The sequence below is a fragment of the Oryzias latipes genome, chromosome 9 (genome assembly GCF_053564925.1).
Source record: "Oryzias latipes strain Hd-rR chromosome 9, Olatipes_Hd-rR_3.1".
In the NCBI taxonomy this organism is placed as follows: domain Eukaryota; kingdom Metazoa; phylum Chordata; class Actinopteri; order Beloniformes; family Adrianichthyidae; genus Oryzias; species Oryzias latipes.
Window position 1 is genome coordinate 20,759,266 of NC_136245.1, and position 17,949 is coordinate 20,777,214.

The window sequence follows — 17,949 nt, forward strand, 5'->3', positions numbered from 1 at the left end:
AGAGGAAGAGTTAGTTTAGAATTACAAGTTACGGTTCGGCTGTAAACACGGTTCGGCTGTAAACACGATTCGCGTGGCAGAGGTGGGCAGTTTTAATGTTAAGTCAATGGTACTGACTTTATCTGAGGTCCAGCGGCATGATGTGAGTGACGGGTGCAGAGCAAAGGTCTGGCAGCAGCACGATTTCAGCTGCGTTGTGTAATTTAATACCCGTCTGAACCGTCTAACTCAAACCACCCAGCAGTACCTAGTGTTGGGCAAAGGCGGGTACACCCTGGACAGTCTGTTGCAGGGCCGATGGAGCTGGAGCGATCACGATCACTGGTCCCCAGGAGTTGAGCTGGGGGCCAGGAGACCTGCCGCCGGATGGGGAGCCAGCCTGCTTGGACCGCCTGAACTTTATGCTATTTTTCTTTTCTTCATTGAGGCAATAATTAAAAAGGTCCCTTGACTTGACACATTTGGGATTTTAACTTTAAGTTTAAATATGTGCGGCTAACAACAAAATCCAGCCTTGGTCGCACTGCGTGCTGGCAATGCAGCAATGTGCCATCCTTCTCATCTCTTGCACCTGAGCTTGTGCACGCTGGATGGGGCAGATCAGGGAGCTTGCACAATGCTGGGCTGTTGTGACATCACCACGACTCATTAATTCAAGCCGAGCGTCTTAGCGACAACGGTTTAAAAGGATAAATACTCAGAAATACGAAACTGAAAGGATTTCTAATTCCTATTGTTCTTTAAAAAAAAAAAAACTGCCACACGTACATATCAAAGCCTCCAAAAAACCTGATTTTCATCAGAGGGGGACTTTAACGTAACACAAAAACATCTCACTGTCTTTCTAACCATTTTCTTTCTGCCATCTCTGATTTTCTCCGCTGCACAGATGCAGGAGATAAAAAGGATAGGCGGTGTTACATTCAAATGTGGGATCTCATTAGCTACGAGTGCAACACATGTAAACACAGCCAGTTTTATGTACAATTCACAGACAAGCACTGGGTAAACATTCAACCGAGATGCAGTTCTCCCTGATGTGGGGTGGAGCACAACAAGGCTGTCGAGATGTTTTTTTTTCTTTTTTCTGCACCCTTTTGTGTTGTATGCTCACTAAAGAAAAGGTCATGATGGTGAATCACAGAAAAAAGAAAAACAGGTACCTGCATCTACGACCACTGACTCACAGACTGAACAAGAGATGAAACCACCTCAAAACAGATCCTAGTTATAAATATTAAAAGTGCAAGTTGGTTTTAAATGGTTCTCGCTGGAAACGGAGCCTCCATTACTCCTGTCAGGGATGATGAGGAGGGGCTTTCATGGTAAATGAAGGTAAATGAAAGAACCCCCATACACTGAAAACCACAACTGGACAGGATATGCAGGCATAATGTGAGCTTTCATGATCAGTGTTTTCTAGATGACGAGGGAATACAAGAGCACGTCACAGAGCGTCCTGACATGAACTCTGTTTGGACTGATAAAGCCGATGAAATCACAAAAATGAGCGATGTGACGGCCATTTCCATTTTTTCTAATAATACAGATAAAAATCATTGTTCATCATAGCTGATGTAGAAAATACTGAATTAAACATCACCCCTCTAAATTACAAAAACTTCCCGTCTAAACTAAAAGAATGTGAGTGAAACGATTGGAAGCAGTTCCTGAACTCCCACCCTCCTAAAAAAGAGAAGAAAAAAAACATCAAAGCTTTGCATTCCTTCTGAAAGTCACTGTGTCTGATCTGCAGCTGAGGTCAGGACGGTCTGATTGAAATTGCAGTGATTCAGCTTTTCCTGTTATTTTGCTGATTTTTTTCTCGGCTATTAGAACACTTGTACAATAGTGTCATGCTTCCACTCATGCAGGAAAACCTTAAGATGAAAACCTGAAACTTCTACTTCTACTTCTACTCTCATTCTCTCCTCAATTCTTGATCATTATTTATCATTTAGTTCTCCGTGCCTCTGTTTGGTGCAGTGCGATCCATGTACTGTCCCTCTTTCCCACTCTCTAAGAGTTCTGGTACATCGCCTGTCCGTCCTGGGGGAGGATCCCTCCATCATGTGGGCATCCCTGAAGTTTCTTCGTTTTTTTCCAGATTCCGTTTTTTTTAGGAGTTTTTCCTCACCGCGGGGTCTAAGGGCAGGGATGCCAGTTTAGTTTAGTCTGTTTAGTTAAAATTTAGTATTATCCTATTGAATTCTATGCATTTATAATCCTTTTTGATTGTATGTTTATTTTATGATTACCGGTACGAAGGCCACAGAGACGACTGTTGGTGTGAATTTGGGCCATATAAATAAAATTTAATTTAATTGAATTGAGTTGAATTTTTGTGTGCAGCCAAATTTAAAAGATGGCACCATCATTTGTCTCATAACTGGGTGGTATTTATTTGCTTGGATGACACAAATCAAAGCAGTCTTAGTTCTTTATGATGTTAAAAACAAAAAGGGCCCATGTGCTTGTGTTTTTTCTATTTTTAAAACTACAACTCCTATAGACAAGCGCTGTGCTATATTATTTTAAGGTTGTAGGAATCATTTTAACTGAGTTGATCTAATTTTGTTGAATGCATCTGTATTCATTAAATCTGTCAGTTTTACATTGCTGATTAAAATTTATTTGTTCTAAACATAACATTTGATATCCATATTTTAGTATTACAAGTAAAAAGTTCCTAGACCTTATTTTTAACAATATTGCTTTAAAAAAATGTCTGGTATATATTTGACAGTTGAATACGGTCTCTTCCGCTCAGGCTCTAATGCATCTGCAATTTCATCAAAGCTTTTATTTACAAACTGATAGAATTATAGACGTTTATTAATGAATTCTAAAGCACATTCTCTAATTGTTTTTGAGCTTTGTTGACTTTGGCTAATTTAATGTCAGTTTAATAAGGCTTGAAATCTAAATAGATATTTAGTCTATTTATCTTTTTCTTGTTTGTGCAAATTTAACTAGCAATTAGTAATTAACCTAGTTTTTAGTCTTTTTTTTATATCTCTTTAAGCTTTTGCTGATTTATTTTTTATTTCAGAAACGGTGTTAGAATTTTCTTCTTTTGTGTGAATGTCCAAATGCAGCGTTGGACCTGTTGTGCTGTGTTTTCACTGCTTAGCATGAGCGGCGCGTCCGGCTGGCAGATTTTAGTCACCACAGCATCAATGCGCACATACATGTTTGAATCCTACATTTGAAATACTTTTACCTGCAGTATGCCACACATAACATGAGCTGCCTTTTGACGTTTGAAGCTGGACGTGCAAAAATAAGGAAACTAGCTTAATTTACACACCACCCAACCTTCATCTGGGTTTTTAAGACCAAATTCAGAATACAACATTAATTTATTAAATTCTTTCCATTTAAAAGAACTGGTTTAGAGCCAGGGTTGTCTTTACACAAAAAGATAAAAACATTAAACTAATGCATTTATTACGGTTGTATTAAGAAATAAACAAAATGCCAGTCTTCAAAACCATCATGTTACAACTTCATATTTTACACAACTTTGACTTTTTATACATATTTTCATTCAGATGCTGACATACTTACAGTAAGACCTCTTCTCCTTTTATAATTTCAAGAGAACCGCAGATAATTACCAAAAGGCATTAAATGCAGATTAGGCCTTTTTAATCACTTTGCTCTTTTTTCTGTCTGTTCAGATCCGATGGGAGAAGAACATTACGTTGGGAGAACCTCCGGGGTTCCTTCATTCTTGGTGGTGGTGAGTCTCTTCCTTTTTTCAGTACTTTTTTCTAAATCATCCTCCTTATTTCCTGTTTTTAAAAACCGTCACAATAAAAGCTTTTGATTGTATTAGTCATTACAAAGACTTTAAGAGTTGATCTTTGACTTGTTTTAATGTTGTGTGGCAGTGTTTTCTGGGACCTGTACTGTGCTGCTCCAGAGAGAAGAGACACATGTGAGCACTCCAGTGAAGCCAAGGCCTTCCATGACTATGTGAGTCTGGATATTTGCCTTTTCTGCCTACAGATCTTTTGAAATGCTTTTACAAACATTCTAAAGAGCAGTTTAGAGAACAAAGACAAGCTTTAGAATAGATAAAACCATTTTATTGGATGCATATTAATAAAATAGGTGCTTCTAAATTATTTCTATGCTTTTGTGTGTTATTAAAGCAGTTATCCATGCACATAATTCTTAACATTTAGCATTTGGAACCTAAAAAAGGAGCATCTGTTTGTCATTGTAATTGAATACGTTTATGAAAAAAAAAGATATTGGAAGCACCAGTCCAAAGTAGTAAAGGGCAGGGGTCTGCAACCTTTGATGCTAAAAGAGCCATTTCAGCTTATTTCTTACTGACCAACTTACCGATAGCCAAAAAGACCCATTTTGATGGGGGAAGAAAAACACTTTAATGATGTTTATGTAGTATTTAAGGCAGGGGTGCACAAACTTGCAAGCTACTCTCTCTCTCTCTCTCTCTCTCTCTATCTATCTATATAAATCTATCTATACAGTAAGAGGGGTAAAAAAATATTGGGGGGGTTTGTCATTACACATTAAAGCCATTTTGTCCAAATTCTCATGATGAAATTCAAATCTCTTGTTATGAAGTAACATCAGTAACATCATATATTTTTATATTACTTTTTTCTAAAATCTGGATAGTGTGGATTTGATTTTATGAAATGCAACTTCATTTCAAAAATAGATTTAAAAAAAATAAAGATTTTGATTACATGTAGGTTTTATGACACGTCTCTAAATTGATGGACGTTCTGACAGTGAATTCCAACATCAAACATAGTCTGGACCTTCAATGTTACATCTGCATGCAGCTTGTTGACTAGAAACTCCAGCAGTCAGCAGTTTTTGTTCCCTTTATTCTAATCAAGATAACATGAAGCCATGCCTGATAATTGAAATTTAATCTAAGTATTAATGTGTTTTTATATGTATATAAGTACTCTTTAGAATACGTACAAAATCCATTTACAGACGATTATTAGCATAGCAATTAGTCTGTGAATTACTTACAGGGATTTATATTTTTCATTGATGCTTCAGATCTGCTGCTTAAAGAACAATAAAGGCATCTTTCTAAAAGACTATACTTTGGTCATTTGGACATTAATAGAATTAAAAGAATTATTATATCGAAGTATTAAACATATTAAAGTACAATGATAGGTTTTCCACATATATAAATGGTGGATTACAATACTTTTAGAAAAAACTGTTTTTTTCCATTCCTCAGATTCAGGTTAAGAAGTAATAATAGCTTTTAATAACATAAAAGCCCTTGCATTGTGCAGCAATATTACATTTGCTTGCTTTTATTTTTTAATTGCTCAAATAGAGGACAATGAAAACAAAGGGACAGAAGATGGTGGGTTTGTCTTTATGTTGTTTAAACTTCCAGCTTTTATTAGCAGCATGTTTGTATGTCAATAAATATATCATATGCTGAATTTTTTTGTCTATATATTGTTTCAGAATTGTCTTTTTTCATTGCTGTTTGTTTTTTATGTGACTCAGTACAGAGAGTGATAGAAGATAGAAAAACAGAGAATAAAAATTCTGACTTGTAAAAAAAATGCAATGTGAGATTGGTGATTGACTTTTTGGAGTTAATTTAGAACACTGTGTGGAAGCAGTATTTTTCCTGATAAGCACCATAATTTAGCAGATCCCACTGGTACTATTTGAAGGTAATGTGATTTATGCGTATGTACAATGTGTTTTACTTTGAAGGTTGTTTTCTCTCCCCGGTTGTCGGAGACTTTCTGTCTGCTCTTGTTAATGAGAACGGGAAAAAAAAAACAGCCTTAGTAGCAAAGTAGACTAGAGATCCATTTTTCAGCACAGCAGCAAACAGGGACGTGTTTCCAGAAACAGAAATTGGGTGCTGCACATCTACAAATCAGGTGTGACTGGTTTCATCAAGTAAAACGCTGCATCTCTCAAACTGTGTACGCATGTTGGGCTGCTTTGAGATGGAAAGATGCCGTCCATGCAGAGCACACACACTGACCACACTGACTGTTGGCAAGTTACACTGAAGAGCAGACCTGAGAGGAGGACTAGGGCTAATCTGATGGAGACAACAAGTAATCCTGTGTTTTTATGACTCCACGTCACTGAAATGCTTCCCGCATGTCTTGTGTTGGCCTGCTTCGCTCATTTCCGATACAGTTAAATGAAACACAGTCTGCAGCGTCAAAGCTTCAGATTACTAGGAGAGGGTGAGTGTGCCTCTTCCATCTGGGAGTTTTGTGCTTTTGCAGTGGGAGCGGGAGGGGAGGTCTTCTCTGTCCCATTTTTTGTGTTGTTGCTCTCCCTCTGTAGCCAGAAGTCTGACTCATCAGATTAGCCTGTACTGAGGTTTATTAAGACGTATTGTTGGAGGTGTACAGGTCAGGAGTTTTTGCTTGGCCCTGCAGGAATCTTCTCTTTGCCTCATCTTTAAAAATGTAGTCTCATCAAGCTGGCAGGATTTCTCCTTTCTTTTCTTGCAGCGACGAGTGTGTGTGTGTGTGTGTGTGTGCGTGCGTGCGTGCGAGAGTGTGTGATCGCCTGGCTGCATTTGCAGGTGATGTTGCTGATGCTGGTGATGATGATCAGTGATGAATAGGCACTAGAAGAGGTAGCCGTGGTGATGTCATCCTGGCTCGGGGAAGAAAGCTGCAGGGCAGCACGACCTCAATCTTGCGAAACAAACAACAGGCAGAAGAGGCAAGGGAGTGCACAAAGTCTGTCCAGCAAGATGGATGGATGGATGGATGGATGGATGGGTGGGTGGGTGGATGGATGGATGGATGGATGGATGGATGGATGGATGGATGGATGGATGGATGGATGGATGGATGGATGGATGGATGGATGGATGGAAGACCAAAAAAAGGACAGTTGCGCTCACACCTATTTTATTTTATTTTATTTTATTATCAGTATCAGTTCAATTCAGAAATCAAATCCACAAATTATATTTGATATTAGAAAAGGCCACCAGTAGTGCCTTGTTAATATATTTCAAGCTGAGATGTAATCAGGGCATTATAATTAAACCTGCTATAATTAGACCAAGGTCACTTTCAATCAACCGCTTCAATGATGCACTATTTTTTGTTTTTTTTTTGCACACAATCAGAGGAAGGAGCCCCAGATCTGCAGCTCAATTAAAGAAAAATAAGGAGATGCTGTCAGTAAAAGAATGCCCTAATCTCTCTGTCAGTCTCTTGACTTTGAGACTGATGGAGGTTTTTAAAGTAATTATTTGTACAAAATTAATTGCTGAATGAAATCCTAATTAATACTTATAGGATATAGTGGTTCTCTTATATCATCTTCTTGTCCCCTTTCTCTGATAATGAAAAGCATCATTTCAAGACTTTTGGCGTAATTCGCTTGGTTTTTCCAGATTTAACGATCTATACATGCAATTAGCTTTGTGCGAATGCAATTTAGGTGAACACTTTCATTTGCCTTTTTTATGTTCCGTTTAGTTTGGAACATCGGTTAATTCAGATGCAGATCATTAGGTAGTAACTAGATTTGAATTTTCTTGGGCATTAATACAGTAACCTGATGTCTGAAAGTGAGGAGAGAAGGCTGAAAGAGAGCGAGGAGACACATGGTTATTGATTTCCGTTCTCAGCCGAGGCTCTTCGGGCTTCAGAAAGGCCATTTTCTGTTCTGTTAAGTGCTTTGTAAATTGTGTACTCAATACTAAATGAGCTGTGTCCATTTGCTTAGGCTCGCGGAGCCATAAAAATAAGTTATTTTTAAATTCTCATCCAAAAAATGACCGCATTAGAAGCTAATGTAAAGACTAAGACTAAATGAAAATGTCAAACTTTTCTTATAAGTGTTTTTGGTAGGGGGGTAACAATTCGTTTTAACAACGATTCAATTCATATCATAATTTGTGGTTGATGATATGATTCATAGTCAATTCCGGTTCATTTGATCCGATTCACTAACCTAAAATGGATCCAGGACATCTTTAGCCAAAAATTTAACCAGTGTGACTCAGAGATAAATATCTGGGTACTGATCTGTGCAGCTAAAGTTTTCCACATTCCTTGTATTTGTTGCAAGATAATTAGGTGTAAATGAGATGTCTGTACAAACAAATAAGTAAACAAGATTTAATGGCAAATCCATTCACTATTTAGTGTCATAAAGTTCAGCTCACTGTTGTTTTTCCACATCAAAATAATCCAAACGGAACATCAGTAGAACATTCTACCACAGTAGCTGCGTTTCCATTACACATATGCACAAAACGTCATAGAAATTATTGAACTGTCAAAAATAAAAACACAATTTCGCAATTACACTGTTTCTATTGAATCATAATTATGCGAGTAACACAAACCAACTCATGCGATAAGTTATTAAAAACCATGGCGACGGATGTGAACAATACTTTAATTCACAGCAGATAGCGCTCATCATCATCTATGAAAATCTGTAAATCCAAGAATTCTGCATGACCCGCTCAGCTTTTAATGAGCTGTGTCATGCTGTGGGACCTCTTGTAGCGCCTGCTGTGCAGCACCTAAGGCAGCCAGTTCCTACCAAGAAGTGCATTGCCATCAGGTTATTGGTCACGTAACTCATTTAATTCAAAAAGAGTGTTTCCGTTGCAGTTTTGCGAAATATGTCAATTTCGATACGCCTCAAAACCACCTCCTCCAACGCAAAAACGTTTATACAATAAATACAAGTTTTTTCGAAATTGTTGTGTTTCCATCAGGCAGATTTAGTACCGCAAATCCAATTTGCACAATTTCATTGTCAATGGAAAAGCATAATACTGTATGGTCACATCTGTGCAAAATTCAATGTGTTGCACACATTGGACTGTCATTTTTTTGCCGTCTGATGCGATGCACTTGGTTGTTTTTACGTTATGGTAAAAGAAACCTATGTCTCAATCCAAATGGTGTTTTCTTTCAATTTGAAATCATTTTATAATGGAATCGGTCGAATCAATTAGACACGATTGATCTGGTTGGATCATAGGACTGAAAACCGAGTCATTAAGTCGATTAATTGTTACACCCCTAATTTGTGGTTTTAAAATAATGTGTTTTATGAATGTACAGAAATACTAAAACACTGAATTAACCATCAAAGGTTACAATAGAGCAGTTTTATTGCATTTTGCAGGAAGCAGACATTTACCTTTGACATAGTTTTGGGTTTGAGCTGATGTTTGTTAACTTCAGCGGGACTTACTAGTTTAAAGAGATATAGAGATTTTCAAACTATGGCTAAAAACATTTTTGACATTATGAGCAACATTAGATTTATTCTGTCAATAAAAATAATTGTTGATTTTGACATTTTTTTAGTTGAGTGCATCGGTGTGGAGCTTAAACAAACTCACTGAATTATTTAAAAGGGAGAAAAATAAACAATGTGTTGTGGTAAGAGTTACTCACTGGTGCAAGATGGAGTGATGAATTGAAAAATGACAGCTCTTCCTGCACTTCTGATTTGAGCAAAGTTTCCTCCTCTGGCAGTTGTTCTGACCACATCGTGCTGCCTCCTGATAAGAACAGCCAGTTGAAACAAAGGCAGTTTGAAAAAAGAGAATACTGTGAACAAAGAATCGGAGAAGACATTCATAACCCAGAATGTTTTAAAATCTCTTTTTTCTCTGCTCAGGAGACAGACTTTACCCAGGCTGGTGGGGGTTCTGTACACGCTGGGCTGGTCAGCAGGTCACCATGCGGCCATACTAATCAATCATCAATGACACGTTAAATGAAGCCATAGGGAGGAGAGTTTCTAAGCAACAGAAGCGTAATTAAAACATTGTTTTCATTCAGCATGCAACAAGGAAAAGTAAAGGGGACGCTTGCACAAACCACAATCATATTTGTTGGAAAAATCTGCTTATAAATAAGTATTCTATTAAACAATTTTATTGAACAAATGAATCAACTGAAAGAAGGGTTTTACACCCTCAAGTTGTCTTAAAGTTGGAAAAATAACGGCCAAACTAATGTTATTGTTGCTATGATTGCAAAAGCATCATTCTAAAAATGTAAAAGGCAAACGTGTGGTGTCAGTGTAGCAGACATGAAATGTGCAGCAGACAGACAAGCGTGAGGTTTTACCGTAAACGCAGCACCGTGTTGGTGTGTGGCATCGCTGTGGGAGATAACAGACAGGAACTAGAAGGAGTGCCAAAAGCCAAGCCATTAGATAAAAATTCTTAGCGTCATGCTCACAAATCTCACACGTATAATCTCCCACTCACACATTCACACTCAATTTAACAGCTGCACACTTTCTGTCATTATTTAGACTATAAAGGTTAAACTGATTTGTAAGTGTGCACTCGTGCGTAGCTCCTTTATGTGCTGACACACTCTGGATAGTTAACAAGCAAAGACTTGAATTGTTGTTTTTTTGTTTTTGCTTTGCTAATCTGTATTTTTTGTATAAGGCAGTAATGATGTGGAAAAATGAAAAATATATTGTTAGAAATAACGATATGTAGAATTATTTTCTTTCTCTTTCTTTCTTTAATCAGCTCATGATTCTTTGGTTAAATTTCTTCTTTTTTTCATATATTTAAACAATTCAGTTGAGACTTTTCTAGGTTTATTAAAATTCCACCGATAAAAAATGTTATCAGTAGAATTTCCCTCAAGGTTTGTCCCCTTTAGGCAGAGCTGGCTCACAAAGAGTTCCAACAAGTCTAAACCTGTGATACTGCAGTAAAGTGCAACAGGTGGCTTGTTTTTAGTTTTAAATTCTCCTATTTATTTAGTTATTTCTATGGAAGCATCATGGTTTAGGAGTTATTTTTGAGGAAACTGACCGTAGGTAGATATGAAGGAATCAACTGGAGAAAATAAAACTTAATTATTGTGTTGATTCCTGAAAAAAAAGGTTGTGGGTGTACTAGAACTAAAAAATTGATTAACTAGAGTTACTTGTGGTAACTGGCTGTTTGGAGCCAAAAAGCAGCAGCAGGGTTAAAGAAGACCCCTTATGTGCGGTTTCCAGGGAAACTGCACCCCCCCAGGCTTTCCTTTTTCTCTCTATACTGCCCCTGTCTGTCTGTCTGCCTGTCTGTCTGTCTGTCTGTCTGTCTCTAGCTGAATTCCATATCCCTTTTCGTCGATGTTTAGGAGAGGAGATGTAGAGGTGACTCACTGTACCATCATTGCCATGGCAATGAAGAGTGAGCCAAGTGGAAAAAGGCAGCAGGGTAGTGAAAGAAGGGGAATTTCCACAGGTTTAAAAGAAAATGAGGTTGTCTGGGTCCTGTTGTTTGTGTTTGACCGGAGAAATTGCCCAGGTAAAAAAATAGTCAATTTTCAATTAGGTTTAAAAATGGTTACACAGCATTGTTACTCTGAAATGTTGAAAAAGCAGAAAAATAGAAGAATGAAAACAGTTCATTCCTCCTCCTTTTTGTTTCTTTCCCTCAGTTTTGTTTGCCTGCATGTATAGTAGTGAAAAGAGAAAGTTCCTTATCAAATCCCCCTTTTCTGCACGATGCATCCTCTGTTCTTGCAGCGAGTAACAACTCTCCGTTCTCAAAGGAACCTGTTTTCCAGCAGCGAATTACGTAGAGTCATGTCAAACGCCCGTTTAGACATGTCAAGGTGGAATGTTTATGTGAGGCCGATCTATGCACGCTCTGCTGCTCTGCAGAGGGGGGGAGGCAAAAATGGCCTGGAGGAGGGAGGTTAACTAAGGACAGGAATGAAATTGAGAGGAAGAAAAAAACGTATGCAAAAGCCCATCAGATATGGTCGTTCAGCGTAAAGCTTTAACAGAAGTGTTTCTGAGACATACCGAGCAAACATCTATAAACTGGAGGCATACGTTTGTGAAGTTTGAACCCACAGAACATTAAAGTGAATATATCAGCATTAATTCTGTTCATGTCAGCACATTTCTAGCTCTCATCACGTGTTTTGTTTAACTACTGCCCTTCCTGAAGTTATTCTAATCCAAAATTTAAAATGGAAAACTGCAAACTACACACACACAATAACAGGGAAATTAGCCACAGATTGAGCATTGTACCCCCAAACCCAAATTACCCAATATGTTTTTTTGTTCTACAGAAACCAAAATGTTTTAATCTCATGACTCATATCAGCTTTTTATAGCTATAGACTTCTTTCTGTCTTTTTTTTTAAATTCACTTTACAAAACGTATATTTTTTCTGTCACTTCCCTAGAAAGATCTAGATTTGTCTTTAGATTAAATATGTTGTCATCCACGTTTATTTAGTTGTTTTTCATTTCCACATGTGACTTTAGTTTATAAATAGATGGAGAAATGACCGTAGCAACAACACACAGGGTTTGTCTGGCTGGCATGATCACAGCTTTAGGGGTGTCTATATCACTCCATCAATACACACTCCATGGTCCCATGGAAGACAAAAGTCATACTAAACATTTTATGTAGCAAATTTTTTCAAAACTCCAAATTCATTTCCAAAATAAATCAAAAGAACACATAAATACAAAGAGAATCCTGACTGACTAGAGCTGCAAAAGCTGTTTTTAGTACATAAGTATTTTAATCTACAAGTTTTTGTCTAGAAATAAAAAACAGATTCTAGTAAAATTTAAAGCTCTGTTGGTTTATAAAAGGTTTTCATGAATTGGTTAGTTTGTGAAAAAGTATTGGGGTTTTTTTCTTGCTGACACAGAAAAGAAGTACTTTCTTTGTTTTGTTTTGTTTGCTTTATTTTAATTTATGGTGGTTTAAACTAAAGCTCAATGTGTATTTTTACTGTAATACTAAGTATTACTTGAGTAATACTGTAAAAAATACTTCATCTTGTAGCAAAGTCTATGTGTGGAAATATTCCCTCTACCAATTTTGGCTTCACAGTCACTGATTGAGCTGATTGGATGCAGATTTTTCATTTTCTGCTTTTGTGTTATTTCAAAAGATCATGAAAGATTAAGACCTCTCCCCAAAATTGAAAGAAACTCTGCTTAAATCACAAAGTGAATGTGTTCATTCTGGCGTTACAGGTCTGACCTACAAGAGTGTGGAATAACGGAATAACCACTGCAATGACCACTGGCTTTTATTGTTCTTCTGTTTTAATCAAACTGATTTTTAAGATTTTTACAACTTTAGAAAAGATGCCTTTCTTGGAAAAATCGTACAATTTCAGTCATTAGTCTTGTGTGTCGCATTTTTTGAATTTATGAATATATAACCTTTTTTTTCTTTTTACTTAAGGTAAGAGAGTGCATGTCATACAGAAGGAAAGCATCTCCTCTTTTCAGCCTGCTTCGCCTCTCCTCTTTCAGGAAGTGGACTAATGGTGTTTGAGAGGATGGAGGGAGTGGAATAGTGGGAGGAGGGATGGACTTCCTTCCTGTGGAGTGTACCATTTGTAGTTCATAGTGTGGCCTTCAGAGTCACTCCTATCGGTTTCTTTTCACTCATGGTGCTCCATAGGGACCCTCTCACACTCAAAAAACAAATTTTCACAACTAAAATAATTAGCTTCAGTTTGAATCTAAAATTATATATTTCACTCCACTGCTCTTCAAGCTATTTACTGTCAAAACTGACTTGACTGTCAAACTCAGGTTCTAGAAAAACCAGGTTTTTATTGGAAGTCCTATATAGATTTTAAACCTCCTGGTGAGGAGAAAAATATGTTAATTTTTGATCCTTCTTGAGCAGTGCAAGTATTAACATGTTGCCACTGAAATTCGGCACTATTTTTTTCAACAAAGAAGACAAAAAGCTTCTTTTTTTTCATAGCTCACCATGTCTTTTTGGAAGTGCTGAGCGCAAACATACTTTAGAAATTTCACCTAAAAAAGAAGAAAAAGCTTGAAATGTCACAATTGTTCAACCAGAATTCATTTTAGTCTCAGTATGTGACCCACTTTTGCTTCTAAACTATTGATCTTATGACAAGTTTCTATCTTGTTTAATATTTATATGTATGAATATATAAAAGCATGTATTTATCTAGTTTTTTTATTTATTTATAAATGTAAACTAGTTGTATTAAATATATTGTTATTATATAAATATTATTGTTACAAAGGTTGTGTAGATATTAGATAAATTGTGTCGCTCATTTTTTGGCGCGTCTGTCGGTTTCTAAGCGTTTCTTGTCAACAGTGACGTGCCGTATAGACGTTGCAGCTCAAAAAATCTGAAACCTTATCTGGGGTCATAAACGAAAAGAAGAAATGAGACGGAGCTTGTTTGTGTGACTGTGAGTCAGAGACGTGGAGAGAGCAGACAACATCCAATACAGGCTGAGACAGACGGTCTTTTGAGATTCCACGCACGTGTCATTCTCTGTCTCAGCAATACTGAGTGAAAATGACTCCCCACCTTTGCACACACAAACGCAAAAAAGCATGATGCCAGAAAAGCGAAATAGATGAAAATAGATGAAGATGAAAGTTTGCTAGTTATCTTATTAGGTTAGCGATCCCTGGAGTACGATGATTAGCATGAATGCAAAGAGCAAAAAGGCTAATTACCCTAAGAAGCTGAAAATGATCTAATAGATTTTCGTAAGTTTTATTATTTTCATCTGTAAACAATTTTACTTTCTGTGGTTGTATGACAGAAAGGTAACTCTTTTGTGTGTTACCATTAGTTTGCATTAACAAAAGTTTCATAACAACTTTGATGGCAAGTTCAGATACGTTTTGACATATCAAACCAAAAAACACATTTAGTAACTTTTCCCAGTTTTTTATATTTCTATCTGTTTTTACACATTATTGTGAGCTTAATGCAGTTTTGTTGAATACTCCAGAGTTGTGTTTGTTTTGACCAGTGGGACTGCTATTAAGTGTTGAACTCTGAATAATTGATGAAACAAAGAATCCCAACAGGAGACGCAGGTTTACACCCAGGACCAGTGGATCCCTGTGCCTCAGATTTCATTACCTTTTTGGGTAAAAAAAAGGAAAACAAATTCAGAGGACTATTGAGGAGCTGCCAAAAAAATGAGAAGGAACCACACAAATCAATCAGTTATTTTGCTTTTGCAAATCTTTCTTTAAATGTTTAGTGAAAGAAAAAAGGTGAAGGTAAAGAAGAAAGAGCAAATCCCAGAGGGATTCTTTTACATTTATTAACTTCCTTTGATTATATTCGCTTCATTTTATCTACAAATTGATAATGCAGGGAATACCATCAGATCAATGTTGGTGTCAGTGCCAAACTACCAGTCTCTAAATGATTGGTGTCACCAAAGGTGAGGTGTTGAAATGCGACTTCCAGGACTGATGTAGGTCACTACAGTCATTGCTCTGCAGTAATGCGGTCACACTTCGCTCTCAGCAGGTGGAGCCATGTAATCTCCCTGCAGTAATCAACAGCCACCACACACGGCATTGGTTTCGGATAAGATGGAAAAACATCCAAGTTCTCGACCAAACGGCTCACTGAAGCTGTGTGAAGTATCGATGACGATGTGAGGATAGACTTGAGTCCCCCAATAGGAGGAAAAAGATCTCAGTACTGATCAAAACTGTAAAATAAAGAAAAACTTTGAGGCAAATACATTTTCTACAAATCCTACAAACTATTTTGGGCTTCTTGAACTTAAAGATTCACACCAGTAACTTCAGGTAGTGTACCGTTTTTGAAAACGGAGCAATCCCTGCAGGAAACACTGACATTCATTGCATTTTATAAATTGTTGGATAAAGAAAACCCAACCTGGCACAGATTAGAAGTTGTGAGAATTCATAAAACATTAAGAGTGAGAACAGTTCTTAGTTTTTTAAATATGTCGAAGTGTTCTCATGGAAGACGCTGGGCAATCATTTTTGGTGATTATGGCTGTATTTTGACAACCAAACAGAGATGTACTTCATAGATTTGAAATATAGATGCGTTAAAATAACCTTTATTTGGAGATTTTAGTGTGTTCTTGGTGCATGGACCCACAGTAAATAATTGTTTTTTTATCTGTGTTTTCTGACAGATTTAGTGTCCATTTTGAATTGCAGTCCAAGCAGCCTCATTATTGTTTCTGCACACGAATTCTGTGCTTGGTTTTAGGAACGAAATACATTCTGCCTTGTTAATTTTTTTTTTTCATTTATTTGTTTATTTCACGCCGCTGCATTTAAAAAATGCTGCTTTGTCAGCAGGTCAGGTAGACGATTTTTTTTAATTTACTTTCCTTCAGCACATTTTCTGCTCTCCAACAGACACTTAAACATTCAAAATCTCTGCTTGTCCTCCTTTTTCTTTCCCCTCCTCCCTTTCTCTCTGTGCATGAAAGCAAACTCAGCAGACCTTCAGGCTGCCAGGGACTACAGGCATTCTGGGTAATCCAGGTTGTGAGAAAGGAACGGAAAGGGAACATTTTTTTTTTTTTGTGACTGAAAATCTCTACGCACACTTGACACCGGACATGTTGTTATACGCTCCACTGATACGCAGACTCTCAAAATCATGCAGACATGTAGTCTACCGCCGCTGAACCGTGGAGACACAGATTCCATCTGCGTCCATCTGTTCATTCATCTGCTGACACAGAGACCGGCTATGTTAGCAGCAGAGCACAGCGCCTAAAAGCTGCGGTGAAACCCGGATCCCTGTTCCTGTACATAAATGATGAGAAGATATGAAGGAGACGGAGGGGCAGCTGAGGAAACACTGGGGGTGGCTGGGTGGAGCAGCAGAGGATACGGGAGTGTCGTCAGTCTGCTTTTATCTCTGCGCTGATTAAAACACGACCCTGTTTGACCTAAAAAGTCAGCTGGCGTAAATTACTGAGGCTGCCAGTGAGTTTCAGTGGAGCTTTTTTCAGCCAGCTGACATTTTCAGACAAAAAAGGTCCAAAAGACAACAAAGATAAAGAGGAAAGACCTGGAAAAAGACTTGTTCAGGCTATAGTCACTCATCGTCACACATGAGATGTCACAAGCAAATGGATTCAACCCGGTCATTTGCAACAAATCACATTTTTTCATCAAATTTTACACTAAAGTATTACTCAGCTTTGACTTATGTTGTTCCACAATCACACAAATGACCAAATACTCTGAGGCACTTCTCAGAAATGTCAGTAAAATGTCAAAAGATAAACATTTCAAAGGATGTGATCTGTTGTCTAGTGAAAGTTGGTGTTTTTATACTCGTAAAATCTTAACAAAAAAAAATAAAAGCAAATTAAAAGTGGGAATTTGTGTATTTATCCAAGTAAAGTTACATCCAACTACATTTACAAGAGACTTACAAATTTTACAAATGCCGTCAATGTCTTCCCCAAAGACACAATAAGTACCTAGTCTGAAGCTACGTTCTATGGAGTGATTCCGAATGTAACACTCAATGTTTTGGGCGTAAAACTTTAAAGATTTTGTGTGATTAAACATTATTTTGCACTTGAAACAGAAACATGCCTTTGGGACCTCAAACCATCTGTCCCTAACCCCATCCCTGGAGGGGGGTACCATGCCCTCGACTCCCTCGGGTGCTGGCTTCCTGGGCCCAGCAGCCCTCTCTCCACGCAGGGAGAGAGATCCCCGAGTTCTCTGGCAAGGCCAAGAGCCGGGGATAACATCACATCTGAGCCTGGGGGTGTCCGTGTCCCTGTGGTGTGAGTTCTGGTCCTTGCCCCTGAGAGCTGTGCCTCGCCAAAATTGTGCCAACTGTGGCCGAGCCTAGTTGGGCCATGTTTCCAACACTCCTTGTGGATCCCCTCTTCTCCTGGGTGTCCTCCTCCTGGGCGGGGGCTGGCCGGCCCCTGCCTTGCTCTCTCCTGGACCAACCGTGGGCCGGTTGGGTGGCTGCCTGGAACGCGGGTCTCCCTTGGGGGTCCTGGCTCGTGCCTGGGGCTTGGGTGGGGGGATGCCCAGAACTCCTCTGTGGTGGGGGGGTGCTCGTCTGTGGCTGTGGGCGCTCTTCTAAGACGGGGCTCCGCGTTGGCTGCTATCCTGGTTGGGCTGGAGCTT

The 17,949-nt window shown here is 38.2% G+C and overlaps 1 protein-coding gene across 3 annotated transcripts in view; it reads left to right on the forward strand.

The window, feature by feature from the left end:
• Positions 1-17,949, forward strand: part of LOC101158283 (single-stranded DNA-binding protein 2) — a 50,283-nt gene that overhangs the window by 21,748 nt on the left and 10,586 nt on the right. For all 3 annotated transcript variants that reach the window (XM_004072436.5, XM_078952265.1, XM_011479253.4), the window contains exons 3-4: positions 3,684-3,745; positions 3,897-3,981. In XM_004072436.5, the coding sequence (XP_004072484.1) occupies positions 3,684-3,745; positions 3,897-3,981 (147 nt within the window). The remainder of the gene's footprint in view (positions 1-3,683; positions 3,746-3,896; positions 3,982-17,949) is intronic.